This window comes from Xenopus laevis, chromosome 1S (assembly GCF_017654675.1).
Source record: "Xenopus laevis strain J_2021 chromosome 1S, Xenopus_laevis_v10.1, whole genome shotgun sequence".
Lineage (NCBI taxonomy): Eukaryota > Metazoa > Chordata > Amphibia > Anura > Pipidae > Xenopus > Xenopus laevis.
In genome coordinates, this window is record NC_054372.1 from 132,659,928 (window position 1) to 132,680,411 (window position 20,484).

Below are 20,484 nucleotides of genomic sequence, written 5' to 3' on the forward strand. Positions count from 1 at the left end.
CATTCAAACATGTTTATTTCCTCCCACAAAGTAAGAGAAAAAGTAGAAAAAATAAAGAGAACTATGTAGTACCACTTCAAACGGTGGTGATGCCAAGAAATTCTTCATTTCCTCTTTCATACCTTTTGTACTCATTATAATAACCTTTGTACAAGACCGCACACTATGACTACATAAAACATATAAAAATTGGTTTCCCTGGGTAGAATGTATTGAAGCCTTTGTCAAAATTAGAATGTGATTATGCTTTCTTTTTGGTTTCCATGAGAATCAGTGGAGATGACTAAGGAAGCAACTCTCAGGTTGGGTCACACTGCAGATTCATGCGACAGTTGCTACTGTGAACAGCATAATAGATTTTATACAGTGTTTATGTTTGTGCCACTCCACCTGTGCTTAAATGCAGGGTGTATGTTGTAAATTTGCCCTATCTACATTATAAATGCAGTGGTACAAGCAGAAGAGCAGTGGCTATTTTTGCAAGCACTGGTCATTTGTACACATGATACAGACCATGGTATATCTCAGCAAAGATCCAATAACAGATTCTACTAGCCAACCCACTAGTAAAAGATTTCCCTCCTTTGTTTTTCTCTATATTAATTATTTTATAAATGAAATTAGAACCTTTAGCTCATTGGGAATTATTTTTGCCAATTTCCGTATCACTTTTGTTCCTAATAACCATCGTCTTGTTAATTCCATTTATTCATTTTACATATAAATCTCTTCACTGGCATGAAGTAATTTGTATTTGCCCTTTTAGCTTACAATTTTTTTTTAAATAGATGTTTTTTATTCTGGTTGCCTCTGCTCTAATGTAGTCAGTAATATCTAATGTTTACAGAGACATAAAATAAAGAACTAACCAAAATATTCTACCCTACACCTTCATAACAGATCAAATTTCAAATATACAACAGCTACAAATTGTACCATCCTGTACATTTAATTCCAACAGGGAAGACACATGGACCAAAAAGAAGAGGAAGATTCACGATTAATACTGCAGAGACCACTTGAGCATTTGAACCAGTACCAGAGTTTCTTGGGAGACATGATGCATGAGTGTGGCCAGGAGAATGAGCAAGAGCACCAGTCCCTGCATACAGCTCGGGAACTTGTTTGCTCCTTAGTGCCTTATGGGAAAAACCTATTGGCCGTTGAAGCAATCCGTGGCTTTGAGGTAAAATTATAGCAGTGGCCAAAATGTAGTTATCCAAACAACAAAGAACCAATGTGCATGGTGGCCTGAAATTAACACATTTATCCAGTTTCACTATATATAAAAAAATCTTATGAATGTATTAGTCACAATACAATATAAATCAAAACCCCATATGTAATAAAAGGCACTAAGTTTGCCTGGGAGCAGTAACCAATGGCAACCAATCATATGTTTTAAGTGATATAAGCAAACAAAATATTCTGTGCTCTGATAAGATATTTTAATATCTTAATATCAACAGAACATAGAATAAGAGAAATACAATCAAATTAAAAACATTCTGGAAATTAAATCACAATTTGATATTAACCAGCAAACTGCATGGGAATGTAGGCCACATGTAGGTATATGTTCGTAGTGAATTTTTACCTTTTGCCTTAGGAGTCAATTTATCCTCATTCATTATTTATTTAAAAAAAAAAGCCAGTAATATGTAGAGCTTGCAAAAAGGGTATAATTCCTTCCCTATTCAAACATTTATTTTCTGACCAGGACATACTGGTTTTGGCACACAGGTACAGGTTAACAGGGGCACCAACTGTCAGTGGGGTTGGTGATAGGGATGCACCGAATCCACTATTTGGGATTCGGCCGAATCCCCGAATCCTTGGTGAAAGATTTGTCTGAATACTGAAACAAATCCTAATTTGCATATGTAAATTAGGGGCAGGAAAAGAAAAACTGGAAAAAATTCTTCTTTTGTGATGAAAAGTCACGTGATTTCTCTCCCCACCCCTAATTTGCATATGCAAATTAGGATTTGGTTCAGCCAGGCACAAGGATTCGGCCTAATCCGAATCCATCTCAAAAAGGCCGAATCCCGAACCGAATCCTGGATTTGGTGCATCCCTAGTGGGTGATCTTGGAAAAGGGCCAAGGGGGAACTATGTAGAGGGTTTATATTTCAAGGAGATCTTCAATCATTATTAAAGCACTTAACTTTCACCCCAATGCCTTCATATGGTGATTGCTATGGCCTTAATTTTTTCTGATATTGTCAAGTTATGTGATTACGAGTAGGGTGTATAATATCCCTCATATATGTAAAGCTTTATTTTCCCCAAGGGCTGTTCAACCTGTGACTTTTTAAAGTAAATCATTTTTTTACTGATATTTGTCAGTTTCTATCAGTTGTTCTATTGCAGTCACTGACATCTTCCTACTCACAGGTGGATGAGAAAGAACATGGCCGCCTCCTACTCAAAGATGTTTTCACCGTAATATCAGGGAGAAAAAAATCTCTACGACATGTATTTCTCTTCCAAAAACTTTTGCTTTTAAGCAAGCTCAAGACAGCAGATGGTGGTTTGGAGAACTATTGTTACAAGCAATCTTTTAAGGTAATTGCTTACATGAATGTGCTTTCAATTGCAAGTGTAGCTGCGTCCTTATAAAGTAAGGGCTATGTACCTTTCTATGCTGCATTACAGACAGCTGACATGGGTCTCACAGAAATTGCTACAGAAGCAGACTTCCGACTAGAACTCTGGTTTCGACGGCAAAAATCCAGGGAGACATTAGTATTACAAGCAGAGGGTATAGGAGTGAAGGAGAACTGGACTAATGAGATAACCAAACTGCTCTGGGACCAGGGAGGCCTAAGCAAAGGTAAGTTCTGCCTATGTTAGTTTGACTTGTGAGTGATTTCCTCACTGAATGTGAGAGGAGCAACAAGGCGTGAAAATACTGCTCATACTTATGCTGCCCTAGCTGTGCAGTAAAAATTTTCTGTAACATCCATGTGTTTTTTAAAACCATTCTTAACAGATTTTTGATATTTTTATAAAATTTTTTACACATCTCTAATCAGCACTGACAGTTCTCTGTTACAGTAGATAGGTGTTATTAGTAAGCATTCCTACTGTACTGCACTGAGAGCAATCATCACCACAGAGCCGCTGAAAGAAGTTGAAGACATGCATCAGGATTGATAAATATAAGTTTCTTAAAAACTTTGATAAATGGGTAAAATATCAAACTGCTAGATGTCCTTCAGGATTGACCAGTTCAATATTTGACAAGTCAGTTGCTATTTTAGGTTAAAAAGGTGGTGTCTCCATTAATGGGGAGGTTTGCTTTTAAAATAAACTTCAGGGTTTATATACAAGGATGGACAGCAGAATTATGTGTTTTCAGATGTCTGAAAGAAATAAAGGTTAAATTACCAGGGAGGTGCCATGTGGGAGTATGTTGGACATCTCTCAGTAAGGCAACCTTGCAGCCTGGGCTTTTTTTTATAAAAATTGCCCAGACATGGGGTACTTTATTCTAGGGCAATGTGCTATATTTTTTGATCCATTTTCCAAGTATCCCCTACACAGGTACATGTGGAGTATAGTAAATTCCAAAAATTTCTGTACTACATAATACACGTCCAGGGAGGCTTGGAAAGACAAGGGGGAGCAGCGGTGCCCAATTGTGACACACTGCATTGCTGCTCTCTCAGCTGGCCGGAAGTAGGAGGCAGACATAACTAGGGATGCACCGAATCCAGGATTCGGTTCGGGATTCGGCCAAGATTCGGCCTTTTTCAGCAGGAATCGGATTCGGCCGAATCCTTTTGCCTGGCCAATCCGAATCCCAATTTGCATATGCAAATTGTGGGGAGGGCGGATTTCACGTGACTTTTTGTTACAAAACAAGGAAGCAAACCAATTGTTTCCACTTTTTCCTTTCCAGACCCTAATTTGCATATGCAAATTAGGATTTGGTTCGGTATTCGGCCGAATCTTTCAAAATGAATTCGGGGATTTGGCCGAATCCAAAATAGTGGATTCGGTGCATCCCTAGACATAACATTTAGCAAAAAAATAACTCTTTATTTGTAGCCACTGCCAGTCTGGCACAATTAGAAATTCCCCGCCACTGCTTTGCTGGAAGAATCACTTTAATAATAGCTGTTTCTGCAATGGACATGATGTAATATAATGCAGTTGAAAAGGAGCCCCCTGTGTAGTAGTGTGACAGGCAAAAGGGAGGGCTAGAGAGTTGCACATGGAATCTTTAGGAAAGGGGGAGCCACATGACTAAAAGATTTATAGAAATTAGGATTTTGAGTTTAATCCCGGTGGGAATGTATAAGCGTTTTAAAAAAGTATGCATAGCCAGATAATGACATGCATGCTTAAGCAACCAAAATATTTTTAGTCTACAGTGACTCATTCTGCCTTAAAATGTATCAGTGCACTGTTGGATAAAGTTAGTAACTCTCTGTAAGAATAAAGGTACAAACAGTACAGTTAAATCAGCAGAACATCATCAGCAAGAAAAATTAGAACTTGGGCTTTATTTTTTTTTATAGTTTCTGAATTATTTACCTTCTGCTACTCTTTCCAGCTTTCCAATGGAGGTCAAAGGCCTTGACATCTATAACAAATGCACTGTAAAGCTACAATTTTAATACTATTGCTACTTTTTTGTTACTCATGTTATTAAAGCCTCTACTATTCATATCCCAACCTCATATTTAAATCAATGCCTGGTTGCTATTGGACCCTAGCAACCAGATAGCTGCTGAAATTCAAACTGGAGATCTGCTGAATAAAAAGCTAAATAACTCAGTAATCACACATAATAAAAAATGAAAACCGAATACAAATTGTCTGAGACTATCACTCTCTACATAATGACAAAAGTTAGTTTAAAGGAACAGTTCAGTATAAAAATAAAAACTGGGTAAATAGATTAGTTAGCCAAAAATGCAATATATAAAGGCTGGAGTGACTGGATGTCTAACATAACAGAATAGAACACTACTTTTCAGCTCTCTAACGCTGAGTTAGTAACCAAATTTAAGGGGGGCCACATGGGACATAACTGTTCAATGAGTTTACAATTTATCTTTAGCATGCAGGGCAGATTCAAAAGCAAACAGTTATGACCCATGTAACTGGTAACTACCTGGTAACTACTGGTAACTACCTGGTAACCAATCAGTGGAAACCAAGAGAGCTGAAAAGCAGGAACTAGTGTTCTGGCTATTATGTTACATATCCAGTCACTCCAGCCTTTATACATTACATTTTTGGCTAACTATATTGAAAAGATTTTTTATTTTGCACAGCCTATCTATTTACCCAATTTTTATTTAACAGCTAGAAACAATATCATCTTGTCCAGAAAGCAGTGCAATTGATAAATTACTTTTAAATTAAAATATACACACACACATATATATATATATATATATATATATATATATATATATATATATATAATATGTTTTTATGCATATATTCTACATAACCCCAGCTGAAAAGAGGGTATTATTTCACTTTAAATTGAAAGTATACTCTTTATTCAAGATGAGGTCAATGAATAGGTTTGGGCCAACAATACATTTTGTCTATTGTTTTAATCACAAAAAAATCTATGGGTTTGTTATTTCTTGAGCTAAACAGGAAATCTGAAGTTACTCAATGTTTGTGCGGTAGAGAATTAGATTGCCAATGCACAAATATTCTCCCTGCATAATCGACTCCTGCAAACAAAACAAAGGGGAAAGGAGGGGGTCCTGTAATGTTAATTTAATTATCTACCTCACAAAGAAGAAACACAGAGTTATTCAATTTCCCTGATAAGCTAAAAAAATAACAACAATTGTTGATTTGTTGTCATTGAACATAGGCAAATAGTATATTTGGCGCACACCCTATTTATTGAACTTGTGTTAAACAAGGCATATACTGCAAATACTCAATGCGAAATACAATACAAAATACAGAAGATGTTTTTTGAGGCCAATTGTTTATGAGTTTAATTACTTTATTCAGAGAAGTAAAAAAATAATATTTCTAAGGATTTCATTGGAACTGTTCCTGCTGATGAGCTTGCAGTCAGAAATATAATGTTGTGAGAGCAGCATCTCTATTCAGTAAATAAGTCTTGTTTAAACAAGCCCAACCTTTACTTCCAGAGCAAAAAAGCCCAGATACATCCACGATTGGTTCTAGTCACCGCTCTTTTCTTGACATAAAGGCTGGTTTCAGTGCAATAAGTGAAAGGACAGTCAGTGCCTTGCTGACAGCCAGAGGTGAGTTTGATGGTGTTCTGTGGCTGACATATCAATAAAAAATATTCACATTTGTAATATAAGGCCTTGTTTCTGTCTGTCAGGTTCTCGTACTCGATCATTAGTAGCTCTTTCTTCCTTGGAGCACAGCCCATCGCCTTCATCTCGGAGTCTTGTCTTAACCCCAGGGCAAAGCCCAAGGAGACTGCGTTCTGCTGGTGGGATGTTTCTGTCAGATAGAATCAATGAAGAAGTCGGTGACACTTTCCCAGGCAAGAACCAACAGTCTGCATGTATCTTATTAACCATCTGCTTCTTTGTAGTATGTTGCTTCTAGCTGGTACCCTGCCTGAAATCATATTATTTTCATGTTTTAGGTGGACCAGTGTGTCTGAAATCAGTATCATCAATTACTGAGGGAGAAAAGCCTAAGGTGAGATGAAATAACATACTTGCATCTATAAAAATAAGTACAGTATAAACTTTTATAAGGAAAACAGTTATGTATATCATTCTCAACTCTTCCTTTTCCTAAGGGTTTAACAAATGAAGACTTCTTCCCTTCCACCTCTGTTTAAGGAAAGCAAACGTGAAAGATCCTTTAAGCCCTGACAAATAGAAAAGTGCTGTTATTGTGCTGATACCATTATATCAGAGTGATAGCAAACGTACAAGCACATGTGGGAACCTTCTCAATGACCTTGTGAGATAATGGTGCTAACACAAAGACCAACAAAAAAATCAATAGAATAGTGTTAAAGCAATTTAGCATCACTCACAATCAGGTGACTGAATTACAATGAGTAAAATAATGTAGAACCAAATCTGCCATTCCATTGCTTTCCCATCGTTCGCTAAAAGTGAAAGGAGAAGCAATCGGAAAATGCAACTGAAACATTGGGGTTATCTCTTATGAATGAGGCCTTGAAGAGTACTTGAGAACTGAAACAAACATCTTCTGCCAGTAAGAGAAGATACCATTTTACTGTATGACGTGATGAGAAAGACTGTAATCATTTTCTATTTTTTACTGCTATGAGAATCTCTGTGAGATCAAGTAAGTGAACTACAAACCATCTGCATATCAGTATGTCAGTATTAACAAATGAGCAAATGTATGAATGCATGTGCCCAAGCAACTGACACTGAGAAGTACCTACTGAATCAGTGTTTTGGAGTGGCAGATCCATTTATTATACAGGCTGGTGTAATGACACTTAATCCAGAGCCGGCAAAGAGCCTTACATTGCTCCTAATGATATTTCTGCACCTGGCAGTATGTAACAGCACAAGGAGCAGTTGAAACAGCAGCAAGTTAACTATATGGAATGCAGCAACCATTACATATGTGTAATCTCTTTTATTATCTTTTTCACTGAATAATTGCAGTTAATCTTCTTTTTTTTGGCAATATAAATAATAGGCTGTAAGGGATCTTACCAGTAGTTAATATACATTGGGTACTTACATGCAGGTGATAGCCTTGAATATGCAGGAATGCAAGATACCGTATAAGCAATCTTTATATGTTGGTATGAGCTGCACATTAGCTGTTCAGTTAGTAAGTATATAAGGGACTTTAGTGAAGCAAAATACATACCTGTAATGCATACATCTAACCTTTACAGAACAGAAGCAAATCCCCCAGTTTGGAGGACTAACAGGATAATTGGCAGGTGCTATTTAAGAATCACAAAGTGCTGTCAAATGCAACCTTTGCTATTCCAACTGCGGTGGGGTTGCAATATTCCACACAGCCGGGTAACCAAATGATGCCTATCCCTGATCTAACCAATGAAACAGCAGTGACACGTGTGAGCTACAATAAACACACCATATAATATGACAGAACACAAATAGTATCCACTATTTAGAAACAGATATAGATATTGCTCAGGCTACTTAAGGGGTGACTTAGTGGTGCTTGCTTAGTTCTAAAGCAAGTCACACAAGGATGAATATTGTCAGCCATTAATTCTTGCTCTAGCTGGCATAACTGAGTGCTTGCGTGTATGTGCAAAACAAGATCATTTGCTGATTAGAGTCAGTTTAGGATTGATTGAATTTTAATGAGGTATTGTAATAATCACCAGGATGATTACCAAGCACTATCCTGATGTTAAAGGGATCCTGTCATGATTGTCATCGGAAAACATGTTTTTTTCTAAATGCATCAGTTAATAGTGCTGCTCCAGCAGAATTCTGCACCGAAATCCATTTCTCAAAAGAGCAAACTGATTTTTTTTATATTCAATTTTGAAATCTGACATGGGGCTAGACATTTTGTCAATTTCCCAGCTGCCCCTGGTCATGTGACTTGTGCCTGCATTTTAGGAGAGAAATGCTTTCTGGCAGGCTGCTGTTTTTCCTTCTCAATGTAACTGAATGTGTCTCAGCGGGACATTTACTATTGAGTGCTGTTCTTAGATCTACCAGGCAGCTGTTATCTTATGTTAGGGAGCTGTTATCTGTGTACCTTCCCATTGTTCTTTTGTTCGGCTGCTGGGGGGAAAAAGGGAGGGGGGTGATATCACTTTAACTTGCAGTACAGCAGTAAAGAGTGATTGAAGTTTATCAGAGCACAAGTCACAAGACTTGGGGCAGCTGGGAAATTGACCCATGTCAGATTTCAAAATTAAATTAAAAAAAAATCTGTTTGCTCTTTTGAGAAATGGATTTCAGTGCAGAATTCTGCTATGCACTATTAAATGATTCATTTTGAAAAAATAAATTTTTTCCCATGACAGTATCCCTTTAAGAATTTTTTTTGACAAATAGGTCAGTATGTCAGAAGGCTTTGAGCAAACAAAGTCTATTCTCTTGTTAGCAAAGGGGCAGATTTAAGCTCTAATACAAGACAAAATTGTTTAATAAAAAATCATTTGATGATTTAAACAAGCTATTTTCTGTGCTGCAATGAATTGTTCCAGTGATGAAAAGGGCTTGGTGCACAAGCATGCAGCTTAATGTTGAGCTCACTACATGTAGGTATCAGCAGGGAATGTATTAGGTCAGTGATCCCCAACCAGTAGCTCGTGAGCAACATGTTGCTCTCCAACCCCTTGAATTTTGCTCCCAGTGGCCTCAAAGCAGGTGCTTATTTAGAATTCCAGGCTTGGAGGCAAGTTTTGGTTGTATAAAAACCAGGTGTACTGCCAAACAGAGCCTCAATGTAGGTTGTCAATCCACATAGGGGCTACCAAATGGCCAATCACAGCCCTTATTTGGCAGCCCAAGAACATTTTTCATGCATGTGTCGCTCCCCAGCTCCTTTTACTGCTGAATGTTGCTCACGGGTTCAAAAAGTTGGGGATCCCTGTATTAGGTTTACTGCTGCAAGACTAAATTGGCACAAATCTGGTACTTTTGATTGAGTAGAACAGCCAGATCTGCCAGTGTGTGACCAGCTCTGTGTAGTGATCCACCAGTTGTTATCTCTGCTGGCACAACTAATCTTTTTCTAGATGAGACATTATAACTTTTTTCTTACTTCTATTTGGGGCATGAGTTCTGTTATCTTTTCAGTTGGGAAAAGAGTGCACAGAAACATTATGGTACTTTTCCAGTCGTTCACTTGGTTTTGTATTATTGTTTTTTGGTATTTAGGGCACAGTATTGCCTGTTTAATATTCTGTATATTCCTTAATGGTATATTTCTGCCCCAGTTAGTTTTCTTGACTTTATTTTCTATGCAAATCTTATTTCCCTACAAAACAGTTAAAGTGGTATAATCATGTCACATTGTTATTGGATACCTTTGTAGAACTTCATGTACTGATCTCATTGATAGAAAAAAAGCACTTATTTTACTGAACTGAGACTGAACAGGTATGGTACAATCCATTTGTATCAAAATGGATCATTTCTACTACCATGTATATGCATTGATTGCTGGAATCTGCCCTTTGGGTGTTTATTTACTTTCTAGCATATCGTTTGTTCTCCACACTGGTCCTTGGCACATATTTCTTATTAAATCTATATCTGAAAAGCTTGTCTTGTTGCCTAATTGCTAGCAAAAAAATGTCAGTAAATGGGTAAAATGGTCATTAAAAATGGTAGAATTGCCTTGTTGTATTTTGCCCACGCAACATCTGAACACTTTCATCACTTTAACAAGGTGCCATTATAGAGATATAGGATCTCCCTGCTTTAAAGTTGGCCATAGACGCAAACATCTGATCGTACTAATCGAGGATTCGTACGATTTTCAGACCGTGTGTGGAGAGTCCCGAATTTTTCGTCCGGTGGAGAATGCTCGTCTGGTCGATTGGACAGGTTAAAAGATTTATGTCGGCTGCCGATAATATCTCTGCATTTATTGCCAGTTGTACGATTTTCAGAGGGAGACTGTCACTAACTTTGGTCGGACATAACTTTTGTACAATTGCTGTCGGGCAGAACATCGCTCATCTGTTCTTTTGTACTTTATTTGATCCGAATGGTTAGTGGCAGGTTGGGAGATGGGAAAGTCCAACCGTACGATGATTCATACAATCAGTTCTTTGCGTCTATGGCCATCTTAATTCTGACATTATATTATTTGTAAACAAAGGTGAGCAATTAAGATTAGATAGGCATGTAACAATAGAGACAACAGACTTTGTAATTGCTACAGGACTCAGGAGTATAGGTGACCAATTGGGAATGACCGGTGCATACTTTGGATACATATGTGTGAGGTCATGTTCCAGGAGGTTTAGACAAAGAGAGGACCAAAAACTGTTTTTTTTTAGGCCCCACAAAAATATCAGAATAGTTTCTCCAATTGCCACATTGTAGTGTCTTTCCTATGTAATTTGATATGGACCACTACGAATAAACAATGCAAAACACAGCTAAGCCCAATGTTTGAAGCCCTACACAGGTTTAATAACTGACACATCTTTTATGTCTTGCATAAAGAAAATGAATGATCAGTAAAAGCACAAGTGTTTGTGTGAGTGACTTGTTTATGGGTAATAAACAAGAACAAGAAATGTAGCTTGGCACGTCAGGCCTATTGATTGGACTACAGACGAACATTCTTAATGATTTTATAGCTGAAAATATGAAGGCAATGAAAGGACATGAAAAGTACACTGTGATTCTTTGTGAAAGTCTCTGGTGTAAAATAGGTACCATGTGACTCCAAATCATAGCACCATACTATCTATCGATCTTTTCTAAAATGCCCTTTTTACTGGGGGTAGTTCAGGGCTCTGGTTGCAGGTACTTTATAAATCGGTGCTGCGGCCAATTATAACATCTTACACCCCTAAGCATAGCATGCAGGGGAATGCACAGTGCAGCAATGGGAATCAAGACCAAAAATGAAAGAGCCTTGGATGTATGGTAGCAACAATCCAAGCTTACATAATATATATTACATACAGTAGTAGAAAGTGCCAAAAGAATTGCCCAGAGAGAACTGTGTGAGATGATACTGACTGTGTAGAACTGATATGATATGTACATTTTTTTAAGAATAGCAAAAACCCCTCCAGAATAAGTTCAGAAGTGTGAATGTATTTCTTTAAAAAGAAAGATGTATTGAGTTTAAAATAAAACCAGCACTTTCTGCCTCTAGGTGGCAACATATACTTAACGGGTAGGAGGCATTGCTCCCTGAATGTACACAATACCTGAGTTATGAACACAATGCTGCCATTTTGTATAGATCAATATAGATACTATAATAAGGATACCAGAAAACAAATAACAAATGTTCAACATTAACAATATCTATATTTGATTGTTTTATCTCTATTTGATAAATATTTAACAGGCAGGAGGCATCACTACCAAATCGTACACAATACCTGGGAGAGTTTCTGAAGAGAATAAGAGAACAATAACGTAACTAGAGGGGGGCAGGCCCTGGTGTGGGACGTGCATGATTTTCTGCCAGGAATCATATATATATATATATATATACACACACAAAAACTAGAAGTATATACAAAAACTAGGAGCACTTTTTAAAAAAAAAAAAAAAATCATTTTATTTATCATATTTAAAAACAGGCCAATCAAGATCATTAAGGTCTGAAACGTTGGCCTGTTTTTAAATATGATAAATACTATTATGAACAGTAGAACCCCCATTTTACGTTTTTCAGGGGACCCATCATTGGCCCAGTAGAAAACTGTGATTAGCTGCCAAAAACACATTTTTGCATTGCTTTGTGGGTCATGGGAAACAGAGTCCATCCCTTGACAACACATGCAAAGCAGAGGGAATCCTGGGAAGGAAACACAGTTTTGCTTCTAAACTTTCAATCATGAAATACTCACCCACTGTATAGCCAGAGCAATTTCTGATCAGAACCCAGTATTGTTGGGCCTATACGGTATTCTATGAAAATGGAAAATTTAGGAGAAAACTTAAAAATTTTGTTGCAGGATTTCTTCTGCTTTGCATACAAATGAGATGAGCATTTCCTCACTTGAAATGTATTGCTTTCTTTCATATTTGCATACTAAATTCCCTTCAGAATCAACAACTGGCTAATAGTGTTGTTGCATCATGTATCTGCACATGGAGGTGACTGCATCACCACTTTGACCTGACTTTCACCTTCTTATGGTGCGGGACATCCTTGTGCCCTCCTATAAACAACATAATGCACACTAAATGAGGACTGATTCTGAACATTACTTGACTAATCAGCCCACAGGCTAAACAGATGGATATGAAACAAAGGACCCTACATAGTTCCAATGACTCGAGCAGCAGAACATGAACTTGCCCTCCATCTTCCTCATCTTCTGATGTACCATGTCTGTGAGTGATAAACAAACCAATAACCTGGGTATATAGATATAAGTTGGGACTTGAGCAGATGGGAATACTAAAAGCAATGGCAGAATACATCACAGCAAATACTGAGGAAACAATGTGACCAATTGCAGCGTAAAGTCCACATTCTGCAGTTTTTATATTATATTAGGCAGAAGAATAGATCAACTAAAGCCATTTACAGCTGCTATTATAGAGTTTAATCCAAACTTGGGGCCTACATTAACTCCTTCCCATTAAACATTTTAAAGGGGACCTGTCACCCTAACAAATTATACCAAATTTTCTGTTGTGTGAGCTAAATAAGTGTTACATAATGGCTACACAATTAGACGTTGAGTAAAGAGAGGGAACATGGAGAGTCAGTGAATGTAATTGCCTGTCCTGCCTCTGTCTGAGGCAGGGCAGTCAATTTAACAGGTATGGTTGCTTTAATTATAAAAAGAGTAGGGGTTTCATGTTTCATTTGAAAACAACTTTAATTATACATACAGCTTTTAAAGGGATGGCTCATCTGTAAATTGATTTTTAGTTTGTTATTGAATGACCTGTTCCTAGCAACATTATTCCCTTATAAAGTACTTAGCTTTATGGTACAATAATCACAGATCTGCAGGTCAGGTTAGATATGCTCTCGGATAGCAGCAGAACTCATAACATACAGCATATATATATATAAATACATATATATATATATATATCTATATATATCTATATATATATATATATATATATATATATATATATATATATATATATATATATACCTGCACCTAGGAATTTGCCCAACACTACCCAAACTGCCCAACCCATTTTCCTATGTGAGACCCTTCAGGAGGCCGGTTTATTTGACAGATATATGTTCCCTGAGGTAATCAGCAACCCTTAAAATCATGGAAACCACACCTAATCCTTTCTATCCGCAGCCAAACATCTGATTTGTCCATCCATGTGTTTACTGAATTACACAACTTTTTTTTAAGCCTTGGACTGAATGAGGAGACAGCAAGGGAATGGAGCATTACTTAAAGATCCTTGCTCTGAACGACAGTTTCTGATTTTCCTGTGAAACCATTTTGCATAGGATTGTATTACACAGTGGCTGACAATAACTGTTACACCATAGCTGTGTTGTAAAGGAGAACTGGGAATGCTCCTGCAGGGATCACTCTCACAATAGGCAGGCAGAATTAATGGCAAGGAATGTAATCAGTCCATTGTTAGCCCAGAATTCAAAACACAGCTATCTGATATGTGGATGTTAACCTTCTCCCTGCCATAATGTGTAGAAGGACTAAACTGATTTTGGATTGCAAAAACACAAAGCAGCAGAAAGAAGAATATTTGTGGGGATTACAAGGGGCACAGTCCCTTAGTACAACCTTGCCAACCCCCTCCCCCCGCCATGATGCTGCCTAGCCCCTGTTAAATGCCATAACAGAACACCAATGTAATTTAGCAGCTAGTGTGCAATAACATCATATTGTTAAGTATACACATTTTTTGTTTTTAATGCGAGGCACTAAATCTGTGCATTTAAAAACAGATATACAAAGCACTTGCACATTTGTATCAGAAGTCAAAATATCAACTTAAACCTTCCATGCCTGGGTGTTCTAGTTGTGACCAGCTAACCCTGTGGGGTACAGCACATAAACTATAGTCTACACACAACAGGGAATGCTTAACAGATGTCTTGGGCCATCTGCACAGAAATCTATAGATTTGTGCAGAATGCCAGAGGGCCTGCTCTATGATACCATGTCACTAGTTATTGGGCCTCTGGGGGGCTGCATGTATTTGAAATGCCAGGGCCACTTTCAAATATTAGTAGCTTGGCTTAGAAAATTACTTTCTATTTGGGGAAAATGTATACATAGATATTCCTATGGCGGGAAACACAGATCCACTATCTTTAGCCCCAACATCAATGTGCACTAAGAGGAATGGCATCTGCCTCTCAGTTTATATTGGGGGGATTTTTGTGCAAAAACACAAAAGTGTGCATTTTCATGGCAAAATCAGCCTTGTCTGCAACGGACAGTGGGCATACCTATTAGATCCAGATACACCTGATGAGAAAAGTGTAGCATGACTGAGCTCCTAGGGTTTTATTGAACAGAAGATATGAGTTGGATTTTGTCAATCACCAGATAAAAGATGGCTGAACACAGGGTTACAAATAACTTCAATGCCGACAAAAATTTGCTAATGACGTGCGATTTAATGAATGTTGTTGACTAGTCCCACAGATGTTTCATTGTCACGAAGGCCCTGCTCAACTGTAAATATTTATAGACATGGAATAGATCATTATGCCTGCCTTTGCTAAAAATTACTGTCTTGTCTTGTAAAAGTTTTAGCCATAGTTTTAGAATAAATAATAAAGAAGTTTACAATTCAGACAACAGACACAAAGTAAAACAGCATTTGTGATACCTAAGCAGTGCTGTACAGGTGGTACTTGACCCAAGGTCATCTAAAAAAGATTTGAAAGTCTTTTCCAGTTGATGCGGATGCACATTTTGCCATTGCATAACATGTTATAGATAGAACAGGTGGGATAATCTATTTCAAACTTTCAGTCTTGGCTCCGTTCCTCAAGAGAGCCAGATGATTCATTTAGCCTGAGTGCTAAATAAGCCTTTGGAAATTAACAGTTTTTTGGCTTGTTTTGCTTTTTGGTTATTTGAATAAAAGTCCTGTTTGCCGTGGTACAATATGGCAGATGCATTTTTGCGTCACTCTGGCAACTGTACCAAGAGGCTTTAGTGTTAATATTCCATCTGCAGTGCTGTGTTAACAGTGAAGCAACCCTGATTATTCAATCAATCTTATTAATATTCATTAGAACTGATAAATATTCATCGTCCTGTTTTAGACGACTTGTTTCCTTGGCAACCAGCTATCACCAACCCACATGCCCCCCTTAACCTACCCCAAACAAACACACAGTTCTGTCACTGCACCTCAGACACAGATGGACCCTCTAGTATTTCTAAATGGACCTCCCACAATTCCCCTCTCTTCCTTCTCCCACACAGACACTCCCTTTGCTTGCCTCTCACTTCTCCATCTTCATGGTTATTTATCTTAAAGTTATTTATGTCTGTGCTCCTGTCAATGAAGTTAATAAATACAAATGTGGAAGGATACAAGTGTCTAAATGAGATCAGTGCACACATAAGCACGGCGTGAGGGAAATGGCCGTGCCATCATATGATGGAGCTGTATGTTAAATGTGTGCATGTGCCAATAACAGGCACAAGGGGCACATCTGGGCAAAGAAGGGTTTGGTATCTTTGTATGTGGGGTATGAACACTAGTGCTGAATATAAATGCTGTTTGTACAAAGTCAGCACATCACTCCAAAGAGGCATGCAAATGGCCAGAAGGGGGGCATGAATTGTGGGCCTTCATAAGCGGAGCATTTGGACACAAGCCATATATCAATGCAGGGAAATGGGAATCGATGTTACATGGCGGCGGCGCAGCTCTGATGCGTTTTTTTTCTCCTGCACAAAAAAGTGTCCTACACTGAGCTGAGCACATATCACTCTGTCACAAACAGACATTTTCCTCTGTATGGATTACATGCACGGCTTGCTGTATAAAATTGCTTATTTCTGCCTGTAAGTTACACTGCTGCCAACAGGGCCACAGGCAGAAATGTTATCTCATCCTCATGGAAACATGAAATAAGCTCTATAATAATGCCCTGGATCATTATCAGCCTAATGACATGGGGACATTGGTATCTCTGGGACACTGGGTAATCAGTTTGGGCTCCGAGGCATTGGGAAATACTCTTAAAGAGCAACTGTGCAACCTTTATCCTTAAAGTTATACTACAACTCCCATCAGCCCCTGACAGTCTTCAGCTTTTGCACGCTGCCATGTCGGAAGCTGCAGTTTTGCAAAGGCTTGAGGGCCACAGCATGGAGACTGGTAAAAATACCTATCTATTTCTATATAACACAAATACATGACTTTTACAGATCCAGAATATTTTGATTCAACTGAATACTGAATCCTCCCCAGAAGATTAATCAAAATAGCAAAAACAAAACCTAATTTCCATATTTAAATTAACCAAATCTGAGCATTTAAAGTTACAGTAATTTAAAGTTTTCAGTTCTGCTAAAGACTACAGATTTGCCCAAATCCAAAGCCTGAAAAAACTGAAGGGTGAGTTGTGATGCAAGTTGTATAGCTCATACTTTGTTATTAAAGGAAAACTATACCCCTGAAATGAATACTTATGCTACAGATATCATATTAAGTGACATATCTGAGAATCTTAACAAACTGGAATATATATTTCAGTAAATATTGCCCTTTTACATCTTTTCCCTTGATCCTTATTTTTATGATATTCTCTGTGCTGCCTCAGAGATCACCTGACCAGAGATACTGCAGCTCTAACTATAACAGGAAGAAGCTTGGAAGCCAATTCGTCCATTAATTAGCTCATGTGACCTAACATGCTTGGTTTGTTTGTGTGCACGGTGAATCTTTATTAAACAGGAACCTGGGAAACATAGGATCTGCGGCAAGTGCTTTTTGCAATAGGGTAAAAATCCTGTATCAAGTTGGACTTTACCAGGGTTACGGCAAAAAGCCACCCCTGGTACCTTAAAAAATTTTTTAATGAGTCAAGGAGGGCCCTGTCCCACCGTCCATAAAAATTCTTCAGCCCAGCACACACACATGGCAACTTGTTTCCCAGGTCTCCATGTACTTGCTGGGTCTCAGGGCCGGAACTAGGGCTAGGCAGAGTAGGCACGTGCCTAGGGCGCAAAGCTGGGGGGGCGCCAGGTGCGTACCTTCTCTGTCGCCTACCCCATATCCGGTCCCCTCTCTCTCCAACTGTTGCCACTTTTACTTTGTATATTGAGCGCACCATTTTTGCGCATGCACACACGAGCATGGTCCGTTTCACGCATGCGTGCACGAGCACCAATTCACCTATTGCCGCACTCAACCAGCGCCACAGCTGGCCCAGTTGCCTTGGGCGCCTGGCCCAGCTCTGTTGGATCTGCTCCCTCTAAAGTTACTCCACTGCATCAGACATACAATACAGAACAATGCAGCCATCAACATATGGAGTTACCAGAATCTCTCACACCACTTCTGCCTAGGGTTGCCACCTTTTCTGGAAAAAAATACCAGCCTTCCTATATATTTATCTTTTTTGTCTATTAATAATATTGGGATCAGCCATCATTTTTAGCTGTCAGGCTGGTAAAACACCTGCCAGGTGGCAACCCTACTTCTGCCACACATTAAAACCACCAAACTAAGGTGGATGTAAGAGAACTTTCTGGAATCCCTTGCCTTATAAACACCAGGATGTAAATCATACACAATACTGGCATAACCTTAAACTTTCTCCCTACTTGTTTTTCAAATAGAGCGCCAGCATGGTGGCTCAGCCCTGGTGTCTTTGCAAACAGTTATTATATATGTTCTCTGTGTATGTGTGGATTTCCTCCCTCACTCCAAAAATGTACATGCATGTTAACTGGCTCCTGATAATATTGTGTGAATATGATAGGGGCCTTAGACTGTAAGTTCTGGTGGGGCAGGTTATGATATATCATCACTGTAAGGCACTGCAGAAATTTGTTGCACTATGTAGATACCAGCAAATAATGAAAACAATGTATTGCAGGCAGGTTCTTACTCATATAGTGGAGCAACATTTTGGTAAGAGGGACATAATTCACATGCAATCTCTTTGAAATTGAAATGTCCTTGTTTGTTATACTTACTATGCCATCAGTACTGTAAGCCTCACTCATCTGAACCTGCATAAAGAATATCATGCAAGCATGAAATTGTATTCTAGTAGGGAAGTTACTGTAGGTACCACCCACACATGCTTCTAAAGCAGTAGTTGTCAGGTTTATTGTTTTAAACCCCTTGGATGACCAAACTTTGTTTAGAGCCCCATAAAGCTCATAACAAGGTCACATAAAATGTTGTTATATCAGCTATTTATCAATATTTCCAATAATATCAGAGCAAACAATGTTCAACTCTAAATCTAAATCAAGTTAACCTACTATCTGGGCTTTCAGGAGAGCAAATGGGTGCTACATAAATCTCACCTTAAATGGCCTTCAGGCTGAGCTCTCCCTGGTACAAGCTCTAAGAGGGTGGGAGCACTGTTCTAATCCAACACAATGAACTGAACATCACCATTACTTAAACTATCAAAAAAAAAAAATTCATAACAGCCTATGCAAACTGTCAGTCAGAAACTTCTATCATCTCTCAAAGAGCATGTAATTGGCAAATGGTAGGGTGCATTATTTATAGGGATGCACCGAATCCACTATTTTGTATTTGGCCGAACTCCCAGAATCCTTTGTGAAAGATTCGGCCAAATACTGAACCGAATCCGAGTCCTAATTTGCATATGCAAATCGGGGGTAGCAAGGGGAAAACATGTTTTACTTCCTTGTTTTTTGACAAAAAGTCATGCGATTTCCCTCCCCTAATTTGCATATGCAAATTAGGATTCGAATTTGGGCAGAAGGATTCGGCCGTATCCAAATCCTGCTAAAATCCTGGCCGAATCCCGAAGGATTCGGTGCATCCTTAATTATTTAACTAGCATAATTGAGCTGTATAATGTTGTGCATTGCAACAGCTTAATATAAAGAATATAACGGACTAGTCTCAAATAATCTGCATGTCTGAAATGTAACAAACCTTCACACACCCAACTGATATATGGTAGGGATGTCAGTCAGAATTTTTTAAATTCCAAAACTTCTATCATCTCTCTATGGGGTATATTGATCAAAGAGTGAAGTTAGAGGTCACCATTGTCCTCTAGAGTATAATTCAGACACTCTCCATTTATTTCTATGGGATTTTGAAAGGCATATTTCACCCATTAATAAACACTCTTTTAAAAATCCCATAGAAATGAATGGAGAGTGGTGGAATTGTGGTGATCTGTAACTTCACTCTTTGATAAATATATCCCAAAGAGCATGTACTTGGCAAATGGTAGGGTGCATTATTTACTGATGACATAGTCCCAATATGAGCTGTATAATATTGGGCAGAATATTGTAAAAAAAAAAAACTTGTATTCTAAGCTTAAATAAATAATGCCTCAATTACCTCCTGCGTCAGTCTGTGTTGTTATGTATTATGTACGTATTTATGTATGTACTGTATACACAGGTTATCCAGAATGCCTGGGTCCTGTGGTTTTTCAGATATGAAGTATGTATAAAGCAAGACACATTTGGAGGATTTTTTCAAATATGTACATTTACATGAATATTAAGCAGAAGCTCTGAAACCAGAAAACTTGTTAAAATGTCATCAGTTCAACACTGTTCTAAAAAAAGTGTCATCAAATCATGGCTTTCTTTCCATTTTACTTTTTTATTTTGCTCCAGATACTCTCCTTCTTACCTTTTGCCATGTCAGGTTGGTATA

General features: G+C 38.2%; 1 protein-coding gene across 2 annotated transcripts in view; it reads left to right on the forward strand.

Annotated features, from left to right (window-relative positions):
• The window catches only part of arhgef40.S (Rho guanine nucleotide exchange factor 40 S homeolog), a 30,914-nt gene extending 22,444 nt beyond the window's left edge, over positions 1–8,470 (forward strand). For both annotated transcript variants that reach the window (XM_041577083.1, XM_018243979.2), the window contains exons 15-21: positions 962–1,186; positions 2,398–2,568; positions 2,659–2,836; positions 6,144–6,260; positions 6,344–6,511; positions 6,617–6,672; positions 6,776–8,470. In XM_041577083.1, the coding sequence (XP_041433017.1) occupies positions 962–1,186; positions 2,398–2,568; positions 2,659–2,836; positions 6,144–6,260; positions 6,344–6,511; positions 6,617–6,672; positions 6,776–6,817 (957 nt within the window). In that variant the 3' untranslated portion in view covers positions 6,818–8,470. The remainder of the gene's footprint in view (positions 1–961; positions 1,187–2,397; positions 2,569–2,658; positions 2,837–6,143; positions 6,261–6,343; positions 6,512–6,616; positions 6,673–6,775) is intronic.
• The last annotated feature ends 12,014 nt before the right edge of the window (positions 8,471–20,484 follow it).